We start from the raw sequence: 27,881 nt of genomic DNA, 5'->3' as shown, positions 1-27,881 counted from the left end.
GCACAGCTTGGAAGAGAGCTGTGACCATGGACTCATTCAGCACAGGCTCCACACACTGGTGGGGGGCAGTGTCTGCCCAGATGTGGGATCCCCTACCCTGCAGACAACTCAGCCTTTTGTCCGTGAGACTGGCCTCTCTCCAAATGCCCAAATAAACAGAGAAGGGAATTCAAATTTAAATAACACTCTCCCTTCTGAAGGTTCTTCTTGAGCCTCCTGGGAAGGAAGCTATGGGCCAATTCTAATGAGACTCTGATGGTTCTGGACCAATTCTTCAAGCGATAATCCTTCCTTGATGTTTAGTTTCTCCGTCTGTATGATGGGTACAGTCCACTACCAACGTCACTGTTTGCTGCCACAGCAACTCCTGTGAAAGAAAGATGTCATGTCAAATGGTGTTGGAGATTCTGGTCTATTCAAAGTCGTCGATGCCTATCCACAAAGCTGTAGACTTCTACATAAAGTATATGAGGTTTGAAAGTTAGCATTATGGCCTTTGATGACAAGATTATATTTGATCCCCCCATTCACAGTGGAGGGAAACCCTAAAATGGAGATGTCAGTGGTATTTACCTGGTGAACGCGGATAATTCAGATGGAATTTCAGTTTATCATCTGTAGACTCTGGACATGTGAACCTGTTCCTTGGTCTTTAAAATGTATGTAAATAACTACCCAGAATGATTTTGAGGTTTTGTAGTAATATGGGCAGCAGGGCTGCGTCCCCAACACCCCAGCCGCCTGCACGGCTAGCTTTACCCGAAATAATTACACGGACACTGTATTCATTTAAACACTGCTTGGCCCTTTAGCTTTTGCCCTTACTGGCTAATTCTGATATACCGATCAACCCATCTCTAATAATCTGTGAGCACCGGTCTTACCGGGAAAATTCTAGGTCAGAGCTTCATCGCGTGTGTCTGCCCGGGAGCGGGGCATGGCGTCTCTCTGAGGCGTCTGCTCCGGAGAGGAGAACTGTGGAGTCTGAGCTCACTTCCTCTTCCTCCCGGCATTCTGTTCTGTTTTCTCCACCTACCTATGTCCTAACCAATAAAATGGGCCAAGGCAGTTCCTTTATTAGCCAATGACCTTCCTCCATCAAGGTTTGGCTGTTGGCGCAATGCTATAGGTCACACACAATAATCCCTCAATAAAGGGCACCTGATGTCATCATAGCACCATGGTAAATTGATATTTATGCAAGTAGGACATTAATCAGTACTCCACTATTAAAACATTATCAATACAAAGTCTTCCAGAGACTGTGAATGTGTACCCCCTAGTATTTAATAAACAGTCACCATGGGTCCTCCTTGTTCTCTAGGTTTCTGTTGAACAATTCAGCTAAACGGTTCCCGTGTTCTTTCCCTCCAGGTCATTTCCCAGACCCTCTCTCCTACCTGGAACCAGATGCTGCTCTTCAATGAGTTGGTTTTGCATGGCGAGGAGAGGGAGCTGGCGGAGTCCCCACCCCTAGTGGTGGTGGAACTCTATGACAGTGATGCTGTGGTAAGTGTCGCCAGGCCACACCCGCTGCCCCTTCTTCCGAATGCTCTACTGTGTGAACTGACTCGAAGGTCAGCGAAGTGTTGACACTGAGCAGCCAGGACCCAGTGGTGGCTTTCACCATAGCACGTTATGATATACAGAAACGCGTTGAGGATAGTCGCTGCTTTGTTTACAGTTTGTTATTTAGAATTCCCTTTACGTTGTAATCAAAAGTGCATCAAATTAGCAAAATTCAGTCAATGCTCACTTCTATAGGGATGTGATTCTTGCTAAAACCACCCCACAACTGCCACACACCCCCAAGCTGGTCCCATATTACTGCTGTTTACAGACCTCCTCCAAGCCCTTTGCAAACAGGTCTGTATTGCTCTTACCTAGCGGGAGGGAACTACATGGGCATCTTCATGACTCATCCTTGTAACTGGGCCACTTCTTTTACCTCTCTGCTGCCTGGCCCTGCAACAATGTATTCATCACGGCCCTCTTTGGTGATGAACCAAACCTTTCCAAAGACATTTGTGCTCTGAAACCTCAGGCAACTCCAAAGCTGACTGGTGACTTTAAGTGACTGTGACAAGCATTCTTCTCTAAGTGGAGAAGTCTATAGTGAATGACAAAGATTTATTTCTTTTCTTTGACATCTCTGGCTCCTCAGGAAGCCCAAATCTATAAAGGACAAAAGTTGTTCTGAAAAGATTTTCCATAGCCTCCTCACTACTGTGCTCCCAAGAGCCCTGAGGTGGGCCAAGGTCAGAGAGGAAACAGGATATGAGATTCACAAGGGACCATGGGAAACATAAAAGTTTTGTCCTGCCCTTCTTGCTCTTTAGAAAGGAGGACAGATCTAGGAAGTTTGAGTATCTCCTTTAGAGTCACAGAGAGAAGCAGAGTCAGGACTTGAACGTACAACTCCTGGGTCTACTCTTTCGTATATAGTTGGTGGCTGGGAGCATGGCCTCCCCTCCCTCTACCCCTCCATTGCTGCTGTAAATTGGGGCTGAATGTGTTTAATTTCCCTGTTGAGAATGCAGTGCAGATTTTACCCACAAAGTAAATACGCTTCTACTCTTCTGCCTTGGAATACTCGTCCCATCTTAGCTGTCTGTTTTCTGTTTGAAAAGGAATCCAACATCTTTGGAGTTTTCTGATAACCTAGCTAATACTCTATTACTGCTACACTGTTACCCTGTTACCGCTACACTGTTGCCCTATTACCGTTATACTGTTACCCAATTACTGCTACATTGTTACCCTTTTACCGTTACACTGCTTTCCTATTAGCGCTACACTGTTTCCCTATTACTGCTACACTGTTTCCCTATTACTGCTACACTGTTACCCTATTACTGCTACACTGTTTCCCTATTACTGCTACACTGTTACCCTATTACTGCTACACTGTTACCCTGCTACACTGCTACCCCATTACTATCCATTTCCGTCCCAGATCCCCGCTCAACGATGCCCTTTCCTTCACAGAAAAAAAAAAACCAAGCTAATGCTTTCAAATATAAAGGGAAAAGGGTTGTGTTGGAAAGAAAGACAGCACAGACAGTTTGTGCTTTTCTCCTGGAGAAGTATGTGGAGACACACATAAGACTGTGTTTATGTCCCCAGGCTGAACCTAAAATATGGCAATCAGATTATTAGACTTGAACTCTCCTGGCCCATGTTTCCAGTCTAGAACTTTCTCTCATTCTCCAGGAGCTTGGGGTCCCTGAGTGTTGACTGGCACATAAGAAACACTTTTTCATTTGGCAAACTGTTCGCTTGGGTTTATGCTCACGCTAACACTTCCAGGGCTCCTTTGAGTTAACCATACCTTTTAAGAATGATTAGCAAACTAACTTTTGAGCAGAACACTCATTTTATACCAGACTGTCCTAACTCCATCCATTCTCCCAATAGATGGCAGTTATGTTTGTTTTCAAGTGTGGCTGAGCCAAAGCCTTGTTTCCAGCTCCTTCCCTGGAGGCACTGCGAGTTCTGGCTTATGAATCCAAAGACAGGAATGTAGCATGGCTGCTGAAACCTGACCTAAAACGAAATAGAAGTTGGGCGCTGTCTTTGGACTAAGCAGATCATGTCTACCAGCTGTCACCCAGCAGACTCAGTGGATTCCCAGGCTCGACGATGCAATGTGAAGAAAGCAGGGAGTCCTACCCATATGAAACATATATTCTCATGATTCTAGAGATAAAGAGCAAAGTAGAGCAGCTTCTATAGCTCCTGCCTCTCCCAGAGGAGCACAGGCCTGAAAGCTGGCTTGGGAAAGAGGCAGGTGCTGTCAATAATTCTTAAAGAAACTTGAATCCCATATATGTACATACTTACACAGGTACTTTCCCCTTTTTACTGCCCTCACTTAAACATCTTGACCTCAGTCATCACCATGACCATCAGCATCAATAGTCCAGTACTATGGATTGGGCACATGATATAAATGATTTATAAGATTATATTACTTCTTACAAAGTCATAGACAGAGATAAGTGTTTTATTTATGAACCTCAGAAAAGTTGAGTGCCTGGCTTAGGTCACAAAGCTAGGAAGAGGCAGATTAGAGACCACAGACTCAGGTTTACTTCTGTCTAAAGCTCACAATCCTGTCCACAATAGAGACGTAGAATGTCTGTTGTTATCTTGGGTTTTCCTTTTTCCTTATGGTCTATCATGGTTGATTACTTTAATTAAGCTCTCCATAGAAGGAGTCTTGGAGCAGTGAGGCCCCAAAATTATATCTTCTTAGTGCTTCGCTGGGAGCCAGAGAACCCTCTAACCCTCAAGCCATGGTGGGACTGGGGAAGAGGTTCTTGGTAGAAGACAAGAGGGGAAAGCTGATGCTGTCAACTTTTGCTGATGCTGCTGGTCAGAACTAAGTAGATGCCAATTAAAAACTCTTTTCCTCTCTAGGGGAAGCCAGAATATTTGGGTGCCACGGTGGCTGCTCCAGTTGTGACACTGGCTGACCAGGACTATGAACCCCCCAAGCTGTGTTATCACCCCATCTTCTGTGGTAACCTCTCTGGAGGGGACCTTCTTGCTGTGTTTGAGCTGTTTCAGGTAAGGGTCCAGGGCATCTGTACCAGATGTCTTTTGGCCTTGGTTGGCCAAAGATGTAGCTCGCTTGGATGTGCTATTTAGTGAGGCAATGCCTGGTCCATCCCTGTTATCCCATGTCTGTAAGTGTCTTCTTCTGGGGGTCTAGAAGCTGACGTTCAAGAACTTTGATAACATGAGCTATTCCCAGAATTGCTGCACCACAAACCAGAATGATAAAATGAAAGACCCTCAAGGACTGGGTCATCAGTGTTTGAGCTATGGCAGAATTCCTCAATCCCATCAAACCATTTAAGGATGTGAAAAAGAAGGCTTCGAGCATGTGTGGGGTACTTGCCATTGTGCCTGACATTATGGTTGTGGTGTCTCTCATCTTTCAATTCCTCTTCTGGACCTTACATCTTTAAGCACCAGGTGCTGGTGGTACTTTGCCTTTGGATTATGCCAAACTTTTTTCTTCCCTGCAGGATGCTAGGACAGAATGCCAAAGATTGAACAACCTCAACAACAAACACTGTTTGTTAGATATTTTCACAGTTGAGGCTGGATTCCAAAAAGGCACTGATAGATTTGGTATTGGATGGAGGCCCAGCTCTTGAGTGACAGATGGCTGCCTTCTCATTGTGCCCTCATGTGGCAGGGAGGATAATGTTCTGCCTTTGTTCTCTTATTATAATCCTCACACTCATGAGGATTCTCCATGGCTGAACCTCCAAATGTCATCATAGTGGGGGTACAATCCAAACTTGACGTTGGATTAATAGCATCTTCTATAGGAAAACCTGATTTCCCAAAATCCCAATTCAAAACAAAAGGAAGCTCAACTCACTTGATAAAGAAACTGGAAGACACACATTCCTGGCACATGCAGCATGAATGAGCGTGAGGGGGGAGGGGGGACTGGATCCCATGGGGATGAATCTCACAGGCATTCTTAGCACATACAGCACGAAAAAGCATGAAGGTGGGGGACTGGATTCCATGGGGATGAATCTCACAGGCATTCTTAGCACATGCAGCATGAATAAGCATGAAGGTGGGGGACTGGATCCCATGGGGATGAATCTCACAGGCATTCTTAGCACATACAGCATGAATAAGCATGAAGGTGGGGGACTGGATCCCACAGGGATGAATCTCAGACCTACCACTTGTCATAATGTGGCTTTTTCTGATTTAAAATGTAGGATGTTTTTAATTTTCCCAAGTTGTCTTGTACAGAGCAGTCCATGCATATTATTTAATTATTAATAATATTTCTATGCTATAGGATATTAAAACAAGATCTTTGGTCTCAACTACTGACATTAGAAATTGAAATGGATAAGAAGGCAAAATGTGGTCAGCATGGCAGATCAGAATCTAGACTCCATGTAGACAGATTTCTAACTAAAATGGAGGGCTAGACAGTGTTAATTATTTTTTCATTTTATTTTTTTAAAAAACTATCTTTTCTCCTTTTACATGCCAAATCCATTTCCCACTCCTTCCCCTCCTCCTGTTCCCTCCACCTTCCATCTCCCCACCCCAATCCCATTCATCATCCACTCCTCAGAGAGAGGAAGGGTTCCCACGGGGAGTCAACATTTGAACATTTCCTTAATGTCTTTCAGCCATTTGAGATCCTTCTGTTGAGAATTCTCTGTTTAGTTCTGTACCCCATTTTTAATTGGGTTATTTGATATTTTGGTGTCTAATTTCTTGAGTTCTTTATATTTTTGGAGATCAGTCCTTTGTCTGATGTGGGGTTGGTGAAGATTTTTTTCCCATTCAGTAGGCTGCCCTTTTGTCTTATTGACAGTGTCCTTTGCTTTATAGAAGCTTCTCAGTTTCAGGAGGTCCCATTTATTTATTGTTGCTCTCAGTGTCTGTGCTACTGGGTTGTATTTAGGAAGTGGTCTTCTGTTCCCATACATTGAAGGCTACTTCCCACTTTCTCTTCTATCAGGGTCAGTGTGTTTGGATTTATATTGAGGCCTTTAACCCATTTGGACTTGAGTTTTGTGCAGGGGGATAGGTATGGATCTATTTGCATTCTTCTACATGCTGACATCCACTTATGCCAGCACCATTTGTTGAAGATGCTTTTTTTTTCTATTGTATAATTTTAGCTTCTTCGTAAAAAAAATCAGGTGTTCATAGGTGCATGGATTAATACCTGGGTCTTCATTGGTCAACCTGTCTGTTTTTATGCCAATACCAAGTTTTCTCTATAATAGAGCTTGATGTCAGGGATGGTGATGCCTCCAAAAGTTTCTTTATTATGCAGGATTGTTTTGGCTATCCTTGGTTTTTTGTTTTCCATATGAAGTTGAATATTGGTCTTTTGATGTCTGTAAAGAATAGTGTTGGGATTTTGATGAGGATTGCATTGAATTTGTAGATTGCCATTTTTATTATGTTGCTCCCACCTATCCACGAGCATGAGAGATCTTTCTATTTTCTGATATCTTCTTTAATTTATTCCTTCAAAGATTTAAAGTTCTTGTTGAACAGGTCTTTCACCCCAAGATATTTTATGTTATTTGTGGCTATTGTGAAGGTGATACTTCTTGGATTTCTTTCTCAGCTTTAAAAACCTGTACTCCACAAAATTGGGAAATATAAAAGAAATGTACAATTTTCTGGATAGGGACCATATACCAAAGTTAAATCAAGATCAGGTGAACAATTTAAATAGAACTATAACCTACAAAGAAACAGAAGCTGTCATCAAAACTTTCCCCAACCAAAAAAAAGCCCAGAGCCCAATGGTTTTAGCACAGAATTCTATCAGAAATTCAAAGAAGAGCTAATATCTATAGTCTTCAAATTGTTCCACATAATAGAAACAGAAGGAATATTGCCAAACTCTTTCTATGAGGCTACAGTTACCCTGATATCAAAACCACATAAAGACTCAACCAAGAAAGAAAAATTATAAACCAATCTCCCTCATGAACATTGATGCAAAAATACTCAATAAAATATTGACAAATCGGATCCAAGAACACATCAAAAAATCATCCACCATGATCAGGTTGGCTTTATTCCTGTGATGCAGGGATGGTTCAACATATGAAACTCTATCAATGTAACCCACTATATAAATAAACTGAAAGAAAAACTATATGATCATCTCATGAGATGCTGAAAAAGCCTTTGACAAAATCCAACACTCCTTCATGATAAAGGTCTTAAAGAGATCAAGGATACAAGGACTATATCTAAACACAATAAAAGCAACATACAGAAACCCAACAGCCAATATCAAATTAAATGGAGAGAAACTCAAAGTGATTCCACTAAAATCAGGAACAAGACAAAGCTGTCCACTCTCTCCACATCTATTCAATATATTTCTTGAAGTTCTAGCTAGAGTAATAAGACACCAAAAAGAGATCAAGGGGATACAAATTGGAAAAGAAGTCAAACTTTCACTATTCACATATGATATGTGAATTCACATATGATATGATAGTATACAAAAGCAACCCCAAAAATTCTACCAGGGAACTCCTACAGCTGATAAACACCTTCAGTGATGTAGCAGGATATAAGACCAACTCAAAAAAAAAACAAAAAACAAAAAACAAAAAAACTCAGTAGCCTTCCTATATCCAAATGATAAAGAAGCTGAAACTGTGTATTAAGGTTAATACTAGGTTAAACATACTTGCATTCAAACCCAAATTCTCTTCCTATCTGTAGCCTGGAAGTCACAGTCGGCTACAGTGACACATTCTTAAATCCATCAATCGGAGACAGTTTATGAGAATCATCAAGATTCCAGAAAGCTCGCCTGCTGTTTCAGATGTTCTCTTCTGGCCCATCCTTCTCTTTGCCTCTTGGTCTATGCAATGCGTGCCCATTGTTTATAGGTAATCGAAACAGCCCTTGCCTCCTTCGTCACTGTGTCGGTTTGTTGAAGACAAGGATCACTTTACTCTTGGATTTATACATTCAAACGTGTTTATTCAGTGTCTCCTATGTGTGGGTGTGTTCCCGAGGAACGTTCCTAAGCAGACAAAACACAGATCTTGCTGCCATTATCTGTCTACCATGCTTTTCAAATTCCAAAAGTGCTCTCTTGTCTTACTTCCGCGTGAGTTCACTACACAGCCCGAAAGGGCCATTTCTAGCTAATTCCACGAGTAGCACCCCCTGAAGTTGTTCAGTGTGCAGTGTTTATAAACCTATGTGGCAGATCTGCCTTCCTAAATCCTGATGCTTCTCAGGGAGCTTTCACTTACCATCACGTGAGCATTGTCTGTATTTTTCATTTATTTTCAGTCTTTGTCTCTTGGTATAGAACAAGGAAAAGCTATATTGTCCTTGCCTTCACTCAAGTCCCACTGACTTGAACAAAGTAAGAGTCTCTTCCTTAAGTCCTACTGACTTGAACAAAGTAAGAGTCTCCTTCATGTTTGCTGCTCAGTCAACCATCCCCACTAGGAGCCTAAACTAAGTGAACTAATTCACCTTACATAGCATCTCTGTGTGTTCTTTATGCTCTAAAGTTATCAGTTAGTGATCTAATGATCTGAATTTTTGTCCTGAGAACAAGAAGGAAGATTCTAGCACATTATTAAGACTTTCCAAAACACTCTGCTCAGGCCTCGGGAGACTTCATTGTCAGCTTCATCATAGACTCTTGCCTCCTCTGGTGGCTAACATGTCGGCACAGTGATGATATTGTTCTCACATTTCCTTCCTGGGAAGCATGATCAGCTGCAGTGTCACCATGTGATTATGGTGTGTGTCTAGCAGGGACACACACATACACACACATTTGCTGTTTGAACTCGGGCCCAATATATTTCCTCTGAGATCTTTTTGTTTGCCAGGGTTGGTGACAATTTCCCTCTGTGTTATGAAGACTCTATTCTGCCTTTGGGCTTCTCTTCTCTGAGACAAGTGTATTATTTTTATTATTGCTTCTTGAAAAGGTAAGAACTCACCAAGGTTTTCTGGTGGCTCTATGTGTGGTCACAGAATTTCCATTTTACTTTAGCTTTCCTGACATCCTTCATCATGTCTTGTTTTGGGCAACGTAAGTATTGCTACTATAGAGTTTATGTCTAATGATGATACTACCAAAGTCCCCTGGGATCTGTTTCTATGGTTGTTGCTTCTCTTGACAGTGAACTACATTGTCCTGTCTCCTTACATACTATGTTTTATTGGACAGTGGACATTGTACCTAACAATATGCAGTGAAATTGGAACCCAGTTTCACTTTTTAGCTTTTCTTTTTTTCCTTTTAATTTTCTAAGTTATTTTTGAAGCCACCAGTGTCTCACCTTGCACAGCTTTGGAACTGATGTAATTAGGGCAACAGAGAAGGGGGAACTGACAGCCACACGCAGAGAAAATCCAGGCCTGGGTGGGACATGTATCGACGCTGTGAGGACCAGCCCCCAGCAACTCAAGCTTGAGGGGACATGGTGGACTATCCCTCAACTTGATTTTCTCTCTGAGGGAGTAAAACTTTATTCTCTGGGGCTGGCAAGAGGGCCAAACTTAGCTCTCTAGGGTCAGAGAAAACAGGAACACACACACACACACACACACACACACACACACACACACACACACACTTTTTTTAAAAAAAAAATTTACTTATTATACAATATTCTTTCTGCGTGTATGCCTGAAGGCCAGAAGAGGGCACCAGACCTCATTAGAGATGGTTGTGAGCCACCATGTGGTTGCTGGGAATTGAACTCAGGACCTTTGGAAAAGCAGGCAATGCTCTTAACTGCTGAGCCATCTCTCCAGCCCCCTCCCCTGCCCCCCAACACACACACTTTTAGGGTCTTTCTCTATCCTATCTCATCTCTCTCTCTCTCTCTTTATTTCTTTTCTAACCTCTATCCAGATGTATCCCTTCTGTCTATCTTGATGTCTTCCTTCTAACTGGCTTTATTTTTCCCTTACAGCTTACCTACCCCAGCAAAACTTTCAGGAAGTATAAAAATTACAATGTGGTTACATTCTATTTTGTAAGTAAATGATTACAGTAAATACAAGTAAAAAAAACATGTTTTCTATATCCCTTGCATGATTAAACATTTTACATATTACAGGTGAAAAACAAGTTGTTCCAAAGACCCACATACGTTCATATCCAAACAACTTGTTTTTCACCTATAATATCAAGAAGCTAAGGGCAGACATAGGTACAAGGAATTAATCATCACCTTTGATCACCCACCCATCCTAGCAAGAAAGGCGCATCAGCTGATAGTAACTGGGCTACTTGGTTCCTGTTCCCTGACCTTAACGAGCCCCTCACTCAACTGTGCCTTCCTAATTGTTTTGTTTACCTCAAGCCCATTAGCAAAAACATCTTAACCTAACCTTAACTCATATTTAAAGCTTTGTTTCAGCTAGAAAGTACACCAACCTATGAACACACCTTTCAACATTAAGATTAAAATTAGTCGAGCTAAGTTAACTTCTGGGAAAGAATTGTTTTTATTAACCGCTCAGCTAAGCAACAGTCTATGCAGCTCCTCAGCTAGAGAAACTAGCTGTGTGACTTTTTATTGTTCTTATTTTCTTTCCTCTGCAGCCCCTGTTTTACTGGGGGAGGGGGCAACACTTTAAACAGTACGGCTTAAGAGGAAATCATCTTTATAATAATCCCCAAGTCAAAACGCCCAGTAGAATGGGATATTTCCAAGAGATAATCACGTTCCATTAAGGGCAGCCGGGATCTCCCCATACCCATTCACACCATGCCAGATATCAGAGAGAAATAGCAGCTGCAAACATGCAAAGACACCCAAGTAGCAAGAGACATTCTGGGGGCTGAGGCTCCTGGAGCCTTGCCTATCTGAGATTCTCCCACAGTGCCTTGCATGCTGATGGGCTGATTCCCTGAAGTCAGTTGCCATCTGTTCACTCTGACTGAGGCACAACAGCAGCCTAGGAAGCCAGTGTGTTTGTTGCAAACTCCTGAGTGAGGATGTAGGTGAGCTAATCTTAGTAGGGTTCTATGTAGTGAGCAGACACGAGGACTGGACTCTGTAGGCTCTAGGAGGAGGAAGCTGTGTTTGGTACTTTGTTCATATACCGTTGGCATCTATACTCAGATCAGAGGAGGCCTTGCCATTCCCATGAGCCTAAGGCACTGGAATCCTTTCCAGGGTGGTGGTTGTGCCAACAATACACACTCACTCAGGACTTCATGTACACCCTACACAGAAGCAATCCAGAACCAACTCTATCCAACTAGAGATAGCTTAAAGGTGAGCCTTGGTCTTTGCAGGGCCAACTCAGCTTGCCCTCCCTCCTAGGGAATTCTCTGTACTGGAAAGCATGTCAGAGCAGGACATGCCTTTCTGCACCTCCTCACAGCGACTCTGTGACTAAGAGAGCATTGTCCCCGCTTCACCGGAGATGGGACTGAGAGTCGGAGATCCAAAGTCACTTTCCCCAGCTCCTACAGCTAGGGAGCTCAAGCCTGGTCCTTCGTCGCTGTGCCGAGCAGGAGAAGCAGTTGAAGGCTAGATGATGAGCAGAGGGTGACGGAGGAAGGCTTCTGAACATCTGTGATTATCCAGATGTGCAGGGCCCGGATTAGGGTCATGCAAGGTCCTGAAAGGAAACAGCTCTTCCATTTTCGTGCCAGAGACCCACTGGCCTCACCTTTGCCCTAGTTGTACAGCCAGATCTTCTTGAGTTTCTCATGTTTCCTCTTCCCTGGGATATTAGAGCAATTTGTCCTTTACAACAAATTATTCCAGCTGTTTCAGAGTTGAGTTATTTCACCTTCATTTTCATTTGGACTCATTTTCCCAGGGCCCCATGTGCTGAGCAAGTGCACACCATGTCTACAGGCCATGCTGACCCATTTACTTATGAAGAAACTTAACCTTGACTGTCAGCCTTTCCATCTCCACCGTACTATGGGTTCTCTTATGAGCTGGGGGTCAATACTTAAGATCATAAATGCATGCCTTTTTGGAGGATTGACAAGGTTGCCATCTCGGAGCTCCTGGGATAAGAAAACACACTTCACTTTTTAAAAAGAATTTTTAAAATATTTTCTGTTTAAAAAAGAAGATTTTATTTTTAGTTTGTATGTATGAGTGTTTGTCTGCATCCACATACGTGCACCTACTGCTTGCATGGTGCTTATGGAGGCCAGAAGAGGGCATTCGGTCCCCTGAAACTGGGGTTATACAGAGTTGTAAGTTCCCTTGTGGGTGGCAGGAACCCAAGTGGCAAGAGAAGCAAGTGCCTTTAACTGCTGAACCATCTCTGCAGCTCCCACACCCTAGGCGTTTACAAAAGCATATCCCATAATGTTCTTAGAGCCTGGGGAGAGTTAGAGTGGGGTGGAGAAAAGATGACTAATGCTCTCAGTTGGGTGGGAGGGGTAATTCCTAATACCCTACAGCAGTAGGACAAACACGATCAGCAGAAATTGAGGGTTTGGAATATCCAACCCCTACACACAAAGAAATGTGACAGGTACGCCAAGTGCCCCCATCTGATCATTCCACGTTATTTTAAAAAGCTATTATACTTTATACATTATAAGTATGCATAGTTATTATATATCAAATTAAAATAGAACACAGAGCATGTCCACAGGCAGCTCCCCGCCCACCACAGTCTCAGCTGTTTTTGTCCTGTTCCTTATGTTCAGTGTAGGACTACTGTTACGTAAGGATGCTTTCATACACATACACAGTGTGCCCTCCCTTTCTCCCTGCTCCCCTCCCCATGATCCTCTTTGTTCACCTAGACAGTCTCCCTTCGACTTTCAAGTCTTACATACACACAGGATTTTACATAACTATATAAACTCAAAGAAATACAAACGAGAGAAAGAAAGCACACAGTGTCTGTCTTTGTGCCTCTTTGTCTTGTGTGGCTCTGTGAAGTCTGAGGAGCAGCTGGCTTTCTGGGTGAGGCCATGCTGGCAGACAGCACCACTCACCTTGGCCCACCAGGCAGCTGGGTACTTGTCCTCCCGGTGCCAGCTTCCTTTTCTGGCTCAATCTGCAGCTTCATTATCTCCAGCCTATTTGGTATTTGTAGCGTCTGCTTGTCTTTTTTCCAGGCTTTCGTGTAATTAGCTTAACCACATCTGCTGTGGCCAACTAGAACATGACTGCCACCGTGAAATGGGGGACGCTTGCACGTTGCCGGTTTTGATGAGCAATCGGGCACTTTCTGGCAGATGGAGCTAACGTCTCAGTCATCTAGTAAACACTTGTCAAGAAGCCACTGCATGTGTGGTACTGCTTGAGGGTTTGGAGAATGAGAGGAAGTAAAGACAGACGTCCTCTTGGCCAAGCTCTGTAGACTTTGCGAGCAGACAAGAGTTGCACGGAGGCGAATCACAGACTCCAAAGTAGAGCATGTGATTCTGGAGACCTGAAGTGTTGGCCAGCCCAGTGCATGAGGCTCAGCGAAGGAAAGTGATTCATACAGGGTCACTCCAGAAAGCCTGCTTTCTGCATTTGGTCACCCAATTCCCACACTTGCTCTGCCTATGGAGAAGACACAATGTAGTCAATGGTCACAGGGCAGGAAAATGGCCACAACAACTGGGACCCAGTCTAGAAAGCCTCTTCACAGATATGGGCAGCGAGGTTGGTCCTGAAGAGATGGCAACGTGGGCTACCTGTGGGAAATTCCCTGTCTTTAGGAGAGTTCTGTAGGTTCTTTGTGGGATAGTTCTACAAAGATCGGTGATTGTCCTGTCGTTTGATTGTGCCCAAGGGCACAAAAGTGACCCATTTTCTCCTGAGTTCCACATTCAGGAGATTTTACTTTCTCCTTCACAGAAGACTTAGTAGTAAGTCTCTGTTCCATTAAATTTGATCTCATCCCATAGCTGTGCACTGTGGGCTGCCATGATCTCTTGAGTCTCTGAAGGCAGAGGGTAGTTAAGTGTCAGAAGCCCAAGATGTGATCACAGTCCCCTTCCCATCCACTGTTGCAATTCTGTGTGTCATTTTATCAAGCTGTGAACATCTATACACTTGTGGGGGTGTTGCCTCTCCATTGTCTACCGTGAGCTTATTGGAAGTTATGTCTTGCAAACATCATGGCACACCCTGAGTGCTCACTAAATGTTTGCCAATCAGTGCTCTTATCATCAATGGTTGATTGAAGGTTAGGTGTGCTGCCGGGTCCTGATGAGACAAAGATGTCTTGCTGGGGAGGTGCTGCATAGCCTGGTTACCCTTCCTCACATCTCCAGCCTCTCACTAATGGCTGTTTTGTATGGCAGGTCCCTTCTTCTGGACTACAGGGTCTCCCTCCCATTGGCCCACCAGACATCACACAGATCTATCCTGTTCCCGCCAACATCCGTCCAGTGCTGAGTAAATACCGGGTCGAGGTAAGGCTCAGGAAGTGGAGAGGCTTGACCTCTAGGACACAGAGGAGAGGTGTCCCGCCTGCATAGTTGGGGAGGTGTGGCAGGATGGGCAGATGACCCAGGGAAGACCTCACTAGCCGAACTAGACAGGACGGGGTCTCCCATGACCTGCAGCTGGAAGACCGCACTGTCCCTCCAGGAGTCACACCCTGGCTTCTCCACTGGTCATACACCAGGCTCCTCTCTGGCTTTGCCCACCCCTCTCCTCAGGTCCTCTTCTGGGGTGTCCGAGAAATGAAGAAGGTACAGCTTCTCTCGGTGGACCGGCCACAGGTTCTCATTGAATGTGGGGGACGAGGCGTGAAGTCTTGCGTGATCCAGAGTTACAAGAACAACCCCAATTTCAGCGTGCAGGCAGAGGCCTTTGACGTGGTACGAGCTTTTCCTTCCTCAGAGGCTCAGCCCCCTTTCCACAGCTGGGCTCCTCTGCATCACCAACTTAGCCTGGGGAGATGCTTCAAGATTTCAGGTGTACGCTATTTGTGTGAGCAGCCTAATTGTGGAAAGCCAGGCTTCCGGAATTAGAAACAGTGGATACCTGTTGTGCAAATGTACAGGTCTAGAGCGTACAATAAATCAAAGGAAGTTAGAAGACTTTTGCCTGGGCAGGGATCTTTGGAGTACAATCCCCAACTCCTCTACACCAGCCTTACCTGCGGCACGTCCTCAGCTCGGCACCATGACATAGGCCTACCATCCTAGTTACTCAGGAAAACTGAGGCAGGAGGAACACAAGTTCAAGGCCCAGACAGGCTACAAGGAGAGTTCCATACTGGCCTGGGCAACTTAGTGAGGCCTTGTCTTAAAAATGAAAAGTAAGGAGCGGGTCGGAGATGTCGTTCAATGGCAGGGTGCTGGCCTAGCCTCTGTGTTGCTTTGGGTTCAGTACCCTATAACCACCCACTCCCACTCATGCATGCCCCAAATGAGAAAGAAATACCCAGCATTAGGTCTACCCCAGTCTACCAAATAAAGAGGTGTTTAGAGCAGGGCACAGACCCTCCAGTTGCTTCTGAGAACTGCTGGCTACAAAATGCTCAATAGAAATTTACTTCGATGGCCACATTTAACTAAGGTCCCCTGTGTTCAGAATGTCAGTGACTGTCGTGTGTAAGTTATGTCTCTTGAAACCTGTGCTCTTATTTATTTCAATATTTCAGCACACATGAGGTTTTTTTTTGCTCTGGTTTGGAACTAATTATGAAAAGTTTTCTTTGTCTAGCCAACTCAGTTCCACAGACACATGTTCCAGGTGATCAAAGGGGACACTAAAGTGTGTGTAGTATCTGAACCCCTCCATGATGCATGTCATGGATCCTCCCGGGGCACTAGGGGGAAGACAAGTGTGTAGAGCATTGTCCGCTTAGCCTCACGCCTCGTGGCTTGATCTTCATTTGTTTCATATATCGGGATTGGTTAAACAGTAATAGCGAATAGGAGGATTGACAACACAGCCGTGGAAATACAGGAGTGGGAGACAGATGCTTCACAACTGACATCTTTTAGGGATTGGTACCTGGAATGAATTGTTATTAGAACATATCCATCCTAGTTTTAGCACTTATTCCCGACTTGGGAAGACAGTCCCCCAGAGTGTGGGCAAACTGCCGAGCTGGTCTGAGGACTAGAATGTCAAGGCAAGGAGAAGTCAGGCAGACATCCAGCTGTGCCCACCTCTAGAGGAGCCCGCGGGACCCGAGCAGGCAGAGCCACCCAGGTAGCGGCATCTTCCCTCCACCTCTTCTGCAGGAGCTGCCTGAGAATGAGCTCCTGCACCCACCGCTGAGCATCTGTGTGGTGGACTGGAGAGCCTTCGGGAGAAGCACCCTTGTGGGCACCTACACCATCAACTGCTTGAAGCAGTTTCTCTGTAAATCCAGAGAGCCCCTTGCCCTGACCTCACAGACGGATGGAGCCTGGGCCAGGCCAGGTAGGAAGAGCATCATCCTAGATGCTAGAGTGAAAATGACTGTAGAGATGGGGTATCTGTGGGCATGGACAGTGGTATCTGCCTGAAAGAACACTCAAGTGACTGACTGGACCTTTCTGGTGATTTTACACCTTTATTCTCTCGTGTTGGAATCAAATCTTCCACTGAGACACACTTGAATATTCCTTAGGCTCCTCTCCCCAGCCCCCGTTCTCTGCCAGTTTTCTTGGCTTTACGCTTGGTATTATTTTAATTTGTTCCGCTTTTGGTTCTCAGGTGTTCAGAGTTAATTACACCTCCCAGTTCCATGCTGCAGCCTCGTCACTGAGCTATTCGGGTCTTCTCTGTCATGTCTGCTCTCCTCTGATGCCTGCCTGCCAGACCTCTCCCCAGGGCAGAGCTCTCACCAATAGATTTCATGAGCATTTGTGTTAGTGTGTGTGTGTGTGTGTGTGTGTGTGTGTGTGTGTGTGGTGTGCAAGCATACACATGCAAGTGTAAGACCCATGGAGGTCAGAAAAAGACCCCAGATGCCCTGGAGCTAGAGTCACAGGTGGCCGTGAGCCACTTGATGTGGGTGCTAGGAACCTAACTCAGGCCCTCTGCAAAAGCAGTACGCACTTTGAACGGCTGAGAAATCTTTTTCAGACCCTCTTGTAAATTTGTGCACATTTGATCTACACACATGATATGGTGTTGTAACAGTTTTTGGTTCTTTTCACTCAATGCTACATTCTAATATCTCTCCACATTGCCAGGGGCTCATTAGCTGTTTAAGACAACCCATTGCATCTGCTGTATTTCCCTTTTCCCCTTCCTGTTGAGTTGCGCTGGACTCCTAGGTTCTTCACAAGTCTCTGCTTTCACCAGCCATCCTGTAATGAAGGTACCTGTGTGTGTTTCCTAAGAGAAGATGCTGTGTGGGAATTTCTCCAGCCTTTTTATCCAGGAGTGAGACTAGGGGTCTCAGGGAACGTGCACATGAAATTGCACCGAATACAGACAGAGGGCGCTGTGGAGCACTGTGCTGATTTACACCACCCTACGTCTTTCCTATTACTCCGTTGGAGCCCCCCTTTGCTGCTTCTTACGCCATGCTCTCTCCCCACCTCCTCCTCTTCACCTTCTACTATCCAATTTTGGAAGGTTGGGTTTTGCTTTGGTTATTGGGGGTTTGCTATCCTATGGGTGTCCCCTTCAGTGTGGGTATCTGTGTCTAGCACAGCATAGATACCTATGGGAGTTTGTTGGATTAACTCTGCTGGTGAAAGTCATACCCAGAGGAACGAGAACCTCTGAAGACCTTGACAACCGCAGAAAACACCCATCAGTGCTGAGTTGTGCAACATGAAATGCAGAGGACATTTGGCAAGTGTGGAAAAGTGTTACGACCTGTAATGAAGTCAACCGCCCAGTCAGGATCTCATGGAACCCCAGGGTTTGACCCTGCTTTCCACTAAGCACACATGATCGTATGCCCCATGTACTGCCTACGTTTGGGGGCTCACTGACTTCTGAAACCTCAGTCCCTGCAGATCTGCACACTGAGAGAGACAATCGATGCAGAGGACCTGTGTCCTAAACATTGGCTTTTATGTCCACACAGTTTCTCTAAGGGATGAAGAATTAATACTGCCATTTGTTGATTGCCTAATCGTACAACAGATGCCACAAATGATGGTCTCATTTTATCCCGCAGGAAAATAGTCCCAGAAATAAGGAAAACAAGGCTTAGAAATGTCAAGAGCTTGCCTTTGGAAGCCAGCTGTGTTCCATGGCTGAAGGAACTCTCTCTCATTCATCTTTTTCAGATTCACTAGCAGCCATCGAGTCTTCTGGACTCAGCTCCTCCCAGGATCCCCCAACAGATCACATCTATGTGGATGTTGAGCCACCACCTACAGTGGTACCGGACTCTGCCCAGGCTCAGACAACCACCCTAGTCGACATCCCTGACTCCTCTCTGACGCTGGAGCCTGAGCACAAACCTGTATCCCAGGAACCACCGAAAGATGAAAAAGTCAAGGTCGGTCAGTGTAATCTGCTTCCTGTTTGCCAAGCTCAGGAGAATTTGCACTGGAAAAATCCAGACTGCCACTAATTATTTGTCCTTGAGCCAGCAATTTAACATCCCTGGCTACTAATTTCCTCATTCATAATGAAGATTGTGATGTCTACCTCAAAGTACTGCTGGAGGATTGGAAAGTTACTATGTATGAAATTAAAGTGCTAGTCAGATATGACAGTAATCTTTAATGGGACAGAACCTCTTCTAAATTCATTAGCTTGGAAAGGTTTCTTCATCCAGGAATACTTGCATAAACATCTAGAGCCTTCTTTGTACAAGGTCAGACATGGCCAAGATGTGTTCTTTGAATTCTAAAGAGGAGAAAGACTCTCCATCCTCAGTTAAGTGGGCTTCTGGGAGGTGTCTGCTGCTATAGCAGCTGGAACACCCCCAATTGCTGATACCAGTCTTCTTCAAAGGCCTCCTTTCTGAGATATATATTGTTAGCCATTGCATATAACTAAATCTCTTCTACTTCCCGCCTCTTATGCATTAGCTGTCACTTCCCTGCCCTTCTTAAACGAGAAATGAAGCTAACTGTGGAGTTCCTTCTTCATGTCACTAGAACTTTCCCACGGTGAAGTAGGCTTGTGTCATCATCTTCAGTTGAGAAAACCGAGAATCACCTATTTCATAGTAATTGCCTACTGCTTGTTGACCCAAGGCTGTCTGCCGCCGACACCCCTTCTGTGTCTAGGACCCTATCTCCTCCACTTTACTTGGAGCTTTCTGGGTTTGGGCTGAAGTCACATTGCATCCCTAAAGTCAAACACAGTATACAGCATCTTTGTAACTGCTGACTGAACTAATTCAAGGATGGTTGAAGATATGGTTAAATGTTCTATTATTGAAGCAACAAGAACTGCCACCACAAAACCAACAGATACCTCTGTTCACCTCTCACTGGGCATCTACATACACTCTTCCTCTGATAACCAGTTGGCTTCTACATGTAATGAACCAGGCCCAACTTGTAACCTGCCTCTCGCCCCTTAGCAAGATCCCAGGAAGCCTTCCCGGAGATCCACCAAAAGGAGAAAAAGGACCATAGCAGATGAATCAGCTGAGAATGTCATCGATTGGTGGTCTAAGTATGACGCCTCCCTAAAGAAAGCACAGAAGGTAAGGCCTCCCCTGTCTGGGATAGTCGAGGGAGAACATGGCATCTTCTCCCTCTTCTCCCTCCTCCCTCAAGGCCATGCATCTCCCTTTATATTTCAGTATGAAGAGCCTGAGGGCTTAAACATGATCCTGTCTGGTGTTCCACTGTGGTCTGGTCAACTTATCGGAGGCTAAATTCTTAGAGAAACCTGGTCCTTCCTCTCTTAACTGCTAACAATAGCCCTCAGTTAGGGGCAGAACTTCAGGTCCCAATCCTCTCTCTATGTTGTACCCAATCCTCTCTATAAGGCTCTGACGTGGACTTGCATAGGCCTTCTGCTTGCTGTCTCAGGAGATGCCATGTGCAGATGCCCTGTCGTGTCCAGAATATGTACTTTTCTCGTGGTAGATGACTAGTCATCCACCACCTCTGGTTATTACACCCTTTCGCCCCTCTTTTCCACAACGACCCCTGAGTCTTTAAAGGAGGGGTGCAGTATAAGTGGTCCTTGGAGAGCCAAGCATCCAAGGATGTGTGGGCATCCCGCAGTGACCTTGATGGGAAAGGGACACAAAGCTGGGAGGGAAGAGAAGGAGGGATAGATCTGGATGGAGCTGGGTGAGGGCTGAGTCAAAACTCAACCTTTGATAGGGGAACACAGCAAGTAGGCACAGGAGGTGCTCTTAGTGGCTGCAGCTGAGGTTGTATCCTGTCAGGACCCCAAGGACAGGCCAGTACAGATGCCTGAATACTAATAATAGCTCTGGCCTCTACTGAAACTTTAACCTCTTGAGAACCCCGGAGATGGATTTGGGGTTGAGGGGTTCACTGGGTCTCTTTGTCTGTCTTCTCAATGTGATCACATTGAATAAATCTGGTTTTCACTTTAAAAAATTTGTCAAAGAACTAATTTTTAAAAGGTTAACTTTTTAAAATATGGTTCTATTAAATGCAGTAGGGAAAAGCGTAGAAGACCAAGGCTCCTGGTTACAAGATACCCACCCCCTGACTGGAGCTGGTGTGGTTCATAAGCTCTGTTGAACCCTTGAAGGATATTCAGGACAGTCCATTCTGCAGGCTCCAATCCCTGAGAAACTTAGGGAGGTCCACACAGGAAAGAGGAGTCTCAACAGGGAGCTGCAGCAGCAGTAGGGGACACCCAGGTCACAGAGCAGCAGGACTTCAACAGGAGTCTACATCTGTAGGGGAACTGACCCAAGTAAAGGAAGATCGTGGCCCAGCAAATATCAATAATTGGTGGGTTGCCAGAGGAGCCCCAGAGTCCCACGAACATGGACTAAGACAAGGATCAAGTCCTAACACTAGAGAGCCGTGGGGAATGGGCCTGGAAATTCAGGCTACAGCTTGGGGACCAATTTTATTAAGATTTATCAACACCAGGTTAAAAAGAAAGTAAGAATTGGTCACATGCTCTCATAGCTGAGGCTGTTGGGACTCTCTAAGTTAGAGAGACTGCATTCTCATCCAGGACTGCTGAAAAACAACAGTGTACAGTGAATTAGCAAATCAAACACTAACCCTTGCCTCCATCCCCCTTCCTTTTGCGGGATGGATGTTTCTACTTCCTATGAATAGTTAACCCTTTGTTGTCTCTCTACTACCCTCCTCAACCCCTGGTACCCACCCAAGGGCCCACTATAGCAGCAGGAGGAACTCCTAGGGCAGGCTGTGGGGTGCTCCAGGGAAGTGTAAGATAGATTTGTCCTCCCTATAGCTGAGGAGAGCCTGTCACAGAGAACAATGGCCTCCACCTGGGTGACACTATTGTTGGGTGTACAGAAACCTGTTTTCTAGGGTTAAGCCAACCCAAGTGCTAGGAGCCATGTCGTCACAGTTACACTGCATTCTGGAGACTTCTTGGTGACTATTTAATATTCTTAAAATGGCAGTTCTGGGGACACAGACCGCTGGGAAATCAATTAGGGCAGATAGCACTCCGGATTTGTAACTTAGACAGAGCAGTGTCCATACTCTTATTTCTTTTTCTTTCTTTTTTTTTTTTTTAAGGAAAAGGAGAACAACCTCAAGGAGAAAGGGGCCACAGGTGAGTAGCTATTTGGGGGTGCTTGGGTGTAGAATGGGGCCAGTAGAGTAAGTGGAGTCATGGGAGTCATGGAAAACATGTTGTGGTTCACCTTCTTTGTCCTCATAAAGATGGGCAATACATGCCGAAGGTCTTCCAGAACCTGCCTGGCCAGCTTTGGGTTTAGTCCCCCAGTACCAGAAAAGAAAATCTTGTCAGTATTGGAGCTGAGCTGGCCTGTAATTCAGTTTAATTTCTGGAATGACTGGCTCGTGTCCTGTGCAGAGCTTTCATACAGAAGTAGCAGGATAAAAATAGGATCAAGCTAGACGCACGGGCCCACACTAAGATAAATGTGAATAATGCTGAGTGCACAGGTCTGGATTCAGGATCCAGACTCACTTCACGAGGACAACAAAGGCAGCTTGAGAAATGACCAAGAGTTCAGTTCAAGTCACAGCCTAACTACTGCAGTAACACACCAAGCAGCCAAGAATGGTTCAGATGGCATGGACAGTCACATACACATGTGCACATGGTGCATGTATACACACACACACACATACACATGCACACACATACGCACACACATACACATGCACACACACACGCACACACATACACACACATACACATGCACACACACGCATACACACACATGCACACACACATACACGCACATACACATGCACACACGCACACGCACACACACATACACATGCACACACATACACACACACGTACGCACACACATACACACACATACACATGCACACACACACGCACACACATACACACACATACACATGCACACACACACGCGCACACACACATACACACACACACATACACACACTTACACATGCACACACATACATACACACGCACACACACATACACGCGCACACGCGCACACACACATACACATACATGCACACACACGCACACACACATACACATGTACACACACACGCACGCGCACACATGCCCGCACACACATGCGCGCACACACATACACATGTAAACACACACACGCACACACACGCACACACACATGCACACGCACGCATACACACGCACACACACATACACATGTACAAACACAACGCACACACATGCACGCACACACACATACACACGCACACACACACACATACACACACGCACATACACATGTACACACACGCACGCACACACATACACACATGCTGCATCTCACATTCCTCCTATGACCAGACATCTCCAATAGCATTTTCACTATACACATGAGACAGGGACATAAAGAGGTTGAGTTACTCATCCAGGGCCACAAAGCTGGAAAGAGCAGAGCTCAGCATCCCTCTCTAATCACCTTGTCTTTACACAATGCAGCTAAAATTTACTAAATAACATTACTAGCATGACCTTGTATAAGACTCTCAACACATTTTAGCCTCCTGTTGCACTAGGTGACTCTCAAGACCCCACGGACATTTGAGAAGAAAGAAAACAAAAACAAAAAGCTTTAGGATTATCCAAATTCAGGGTCTTTTTTTCTGCTAGCCGGGGGAAAGAGAAAGTAACATACCTTCAGACCTGGCCCACTTAACACTTTGCCTGGCCCCACAGCAGCCACAAACACCGTATTTACAGACGGTACAAACTGTAGGGCTGTATGTAGTAACCCTGCCGTTAACAGTCCTATAGTAATTTCTGCCAAATATCCACAGAGCCCAGGCCAGGCGAGGTGGTGTTGGATATAGATGACGTCCCCAAGAAGAAGAAAGACAAAGTGCTCAAGAAGAAGCTGAAAGATGATGGAAATGATGGCATCCCAAATCTGGCTGTCTTGAAGGTCTGTGGGCCCCAGGGTCTCCACGGGTGGGGTGCAGGGCTCAGCACCAGGCTTCTCTTGGTGCTTTGGTCAACTGTAGTGACTCTTTTCTAAGCACTCACTCACACTGTCTTCATTATAGTCACCGATGTGGGGAAATAAAATCACACGTGCATGCAAGCCAAGACAAGGAAGTTTGTTCGTTTGTTTTTTTTCCACAGCCCTATAGTCAGAAAGGGTATAATGGACATTGCTTAGCCTCAGCCCGGGAGGTCATTCACAGTGTACAAGTTCCCTTCAGCTCCTCTTGCAGCACAATTTTGTGTGCACTCAAAATAGCAGGAGCTTTCACCAAAGCCAGTTCCATCAGACCAATCTTCCTATTAGTGAGTGGGTATTAGCTAGAGGCATATGGATGGATACGAAAATTTGAAGTACAGCAATTACTTACACAGATGATCAAGTTGGGTAAGTCATTTTGAGAGGAAATTTGAGTATTTTAATTATATTTCTAAACCTCAAATTGAATTCTACTTTGCATTTCTAAAGTCTATATATTATTTTCCACTTGGAAAAATTTTATGTCTGCATGCATTATAATAAAAATAAACATTCTGTCATGTTAAATGTGTTAATAATTAATAAATATTAATGATTTCAACTTCCCAAAGGTACTACAGTCTATATTTAATAGCCAATAACATTAATTAGGCATAAAAAGGGTTATTGTGTTCATACCTATGCATTTAAAAATGTTTTATGGGCTGGAAATTTGGCTCTGTGGCTAAGAGCACTTGATACTCTTGCAGAGGATCTGGGTTTGGTTCCCAAAACCTACTTGGAAGCTCACAAGCATCTAAAATTCTAGTTCTAGGGGGTTCTGACATCCTCTTCTGGTCTCCACAGGTACTAGGTATACACATAGGACAATACATAGGTGAAGGCAAAACATTCATACACACAAAAAATAAATAACTATTCAAAATGTTTTCAGTTGACTATGCTTCTTGGAATTAAAATTTTTATGCAACGGGCTTTATAAACTGCATAGTAGTTAACTTTAGGGGTGTTTAGCCAAATGTTTTCCTTGCTAAGAATAAATCAACACTAATAAATCCATAGGTCATTCCTATTATATCCTGGTGAAGAATTTGTCTACATTTTGTTTGTTTTCAAACCTTGAATGCGAATGAATTTAAAGGTGACAGAGTAATTAACCTTCCATCTTCTTAGTATAATCTTCCTTCTCTCTAAAGATATACTTACCTTGTCCCTGGGGCATATTTCAAGGCCATTTTTTTTGAGAATTCTGCTCTTTCTCATTAAACCAACACTAACCCTTTTGTATTAGGTCTTTTCCATGACTCAGACCTAAGTACCTGAGAGAACAACTTGGGGGAAGTGATCGTTTTGGCTCATGATTTCAGAGGGTTCAGTCCATGAGTGCTCAGCCCATGTGCTTGAACAGATCAGCATGGTGTCAGGGGCCTGTGGAAGAGGCTAACAGGAAACCCAGAGAAATGAAATTATTCTGGTGAAACTCAGAAGACCAGAATGGTGAGATATAGTCAAGAAAGGCTGTCCTCATGAGTTTCAGATGGGAAAAAGGACTCTGCTGGGGACTGAGCCAGAGGCCATTCCTGTCACATCCCGGTGAAGAGTTTGTCTGTGTTTCATTTGTTTTCAAACTCTGAATGCGAATGAAAGGTGATGGAGTAACTAACCTTCCATCCTCTGCGTGCCATCTTCCTTCTCTCTACAGATATACGATGGGGATCTTGAGAGCGAGTATAACCATTTTGAAGACTGGGTGAAGACCTTTGAACTCTTCAGAGGCAAATCCACAGAAGATGATCATGGCCTAGATGGAGACAGAGTCATAGGAAAGTTCAAGGCAGGTCCCCAAGTGGACCCCATTCTTTGTCTCTCTCCATAAATGTCAGCCATAACTCAGTTCTAACAATGACACTGTGATATGGGACACGGCGGGGCAGGGGAAGCATCCTCAGTGCCCACCCAGCACCTTCTTTGAAACCCCACAAGGACCAACCACAGTCTTTGGAGATATTTTTGATTTGTGGCCAGTGAGTTAAACTCACTCTACGGAATGTAAGAAGACAGTCACTACCTGTAAGGACCATTGTCCTTTGCTTTGCTGTCCCATCCATAACACATTAAGTATGTGATCTATTCAGACTTGCCAGTTGAAAAACTAAGACAAATCAAACAATACAGAACCCTTTTTTGGCAGACCTGGGGGTTCCGTTTACAAAGCAGTCCCTAATATCTAGTTCACCACTGCATGCTGGACCTTTAATAGGCTGCACCTTGTGTTGAAATGAGCGGAGTGGCTCAGTTTGCCAACCTGGATTTGAACCTGGTTTATTGTAGTAGCTAGTGGCATGTAGTAGCTTGTGTCTTGAACAATATGCTTCACCTCCCAAAGCTTCAGTTGATGTATCTGGAAAGAGGGACACTGTACTCAGGACAGAAGGAGACAGTAGGGAAGCCTGGGCACAGCATTTCACAGCTAAGAACACTCAGGTCCTCATGCGATGGCCCAGTGATGAACACATTGATTAACGTACTGACCCCATCCACCAGTGCACCACGAATAGGAGCTGAGGCATGCCATTTGTATAATGCCCAAGGACACCTCCCCTCCCTGTGACAAAGGGTGACACTAGCCTATGTCCTTCAGACACTTGGGATGTGCTCATTTTCCCACCACTGGGCTCACTGTGGTTTTTTGTGGGTCATGTGACCGTTCTGTTTTCTGACATATGTTCTGTGGTTCCAGGGCTCCTTCTGCATCTACAAAAGCCCCGAGGATTCTACCTCAGAGGACAGTGGGCAGCTGAGAATCCAGCAGGGAATTCCACCCAATCACCCCATTCAAGTGCTGATCCGGGTGTACATTGTCGCGGTGAGCCATCCTCCTTTAATCTAAGTGGGTGGATTACCTTACCCACACTGCTATAACAAAATACCACAAATGGACTTAAACAATGGAAAGGTATTTATCACAGTTCTGGGAACTGTAAGTCCATGATTACCTGGTGGTGATCATGATTGTCTGTTGGCTTGTAGGCATCTACCTTCTTACTGTGTCTTCTTGTGGCCATTCCTCTGGAGCTGTGAATGTGGAGGGAGAAAGTGCAGAGTTTGAAATTTACAGCTTCACTCCTATGACATTATTGACTTCAGTCGCCTGCCTGTAGCCAACCATAGGTCCAATACCTTTAGACTTCAACATATGCAGTAAGAGTACCCAGATCAGTCCATTATAGGGCGTAAAGGTTGTTCAGGAATATGGCATCTCCTGACTTTTCACTTCCTGGTGTACAGGGCTTCGCTAAGCAGCTTTATCAACTCTGTTAGGTTGGCTACCCACTAGCAGGGAAGGAAACCAAATTCAGAAGCAGAGCACTCCCAGGGAAGACAGTGTGAGGAGGAGCCCGAGAATGTCCCAAGGACCCAGCAAGGCACTAACCCCCCCCCCCAATGGCTTTGCTAAAGCACTACTATAGTTAGAAGGTTCATTATAAATTTTGTTGTTGTTGTTCTTCAAGATAGGGTTTCTATGTAGCTTTGGAACCTGCCTTGGAACTAGCTCTTGTAGACCAGGCTGGCCTCAAACTCACAGAGATTCTCCTGCCTCTACCTCCTGAGTGCTGGGATTAAAGGCGTGCGCCACCCCTTCTCAGCTTTGAGTTCATTTTTAAAAAAAAAAAACTCAAAATACTATGTTCTCTAGGTTTCCCTTTTTGATAATGGGTCACAAAACTTTAATTATGAAACTTTTGACTTATAGGGAAAGTAGAAAATTGAACTTGATGTTCACTTATACAAATCCTAGTGGGTCATGGATTTGTCTTTAACTTGTTGCTTGGATTTGATTTCTGTGATGGTCTTTGATTGTAGTAATCGTATTCAGTGCTACCTCTCCTGTGTTGCTCATATCCTTT

The 27,881-nt window shown here is 44.7% G+C and overlaps 1 protein-coding gene across 1 annotated transcript in view; it reads left to right on the top strand.

Annotated features, from left to right (window-relative positions):
• Window positions 1-27,881, top strand: part of Fer1l6 (fer-1 like family member 6) — a 141,333-nt gene that overhangs the window by 88,144 nt on the left and 25,308 nt on the right. The window contains exons 23-33 of the mRNA XM_075960973.1: window positions 1,375-1,509; window positions 4,423-4,572; window positions 14,807-14,917; window positions 15,167-15,328; window positions 16,706-16,886; window positions 18,698-18,912; window positions 19,951-20,076; window positions 22,085-22,121; window positions 23,810-23,934; window positions 25,676-25,807; window positions 26,714-26,839. Coding sequence (XP_075817088.1) covers window positions 1,375-1,509; window positions 4,423-4,572; window positions 14,807-14,917; window positions 15,167-15,328; window positions 16,706-16,886; window positions 18,698-18,912; window positions 19,951-20,076; window positions 22,085-22,121; window positions 23,810-23,934; window positions 25,676-25,807; window positions 26,714-26,839 — 1,500 coding nt within the window. The remainder of the gene's footprint in view (window positions 1-1,374; window positions 1,510-4,422; window positions 4,573-14,806; window positions 14,918-15,166; window positions 15,329-16,705; window positions 16,887-18,697; window positions 18,913-19,950; window positions 20,077-22,084; window positions 22,122-23,809; window positions 23,935-25,675; window positions 25,808-26,713; window positions 26,840-27,881) is intronic.

The sequence above is a fragment of the Microtus pennsylvanicus genome, chromosome 2, assembly GCF_037038515.1.
Source record: "Microtus pennsylvanicus isolate mMicPen1 chromosome 2, mMicPen1.hap1, whole genome shotgun sequence".
NCBI classification, from domain to species: Eukaryota; Metazoa; Chordata; class Mammalia; order Rodentia; family Cricetidae; genus Microtus; species Microtus pennsylvanicus.
The sequence above is the reverse complement of the archived record's forward strand: the minus strand, read 5'-3'. Positions and strand labels throughout refer to the sequence as shown.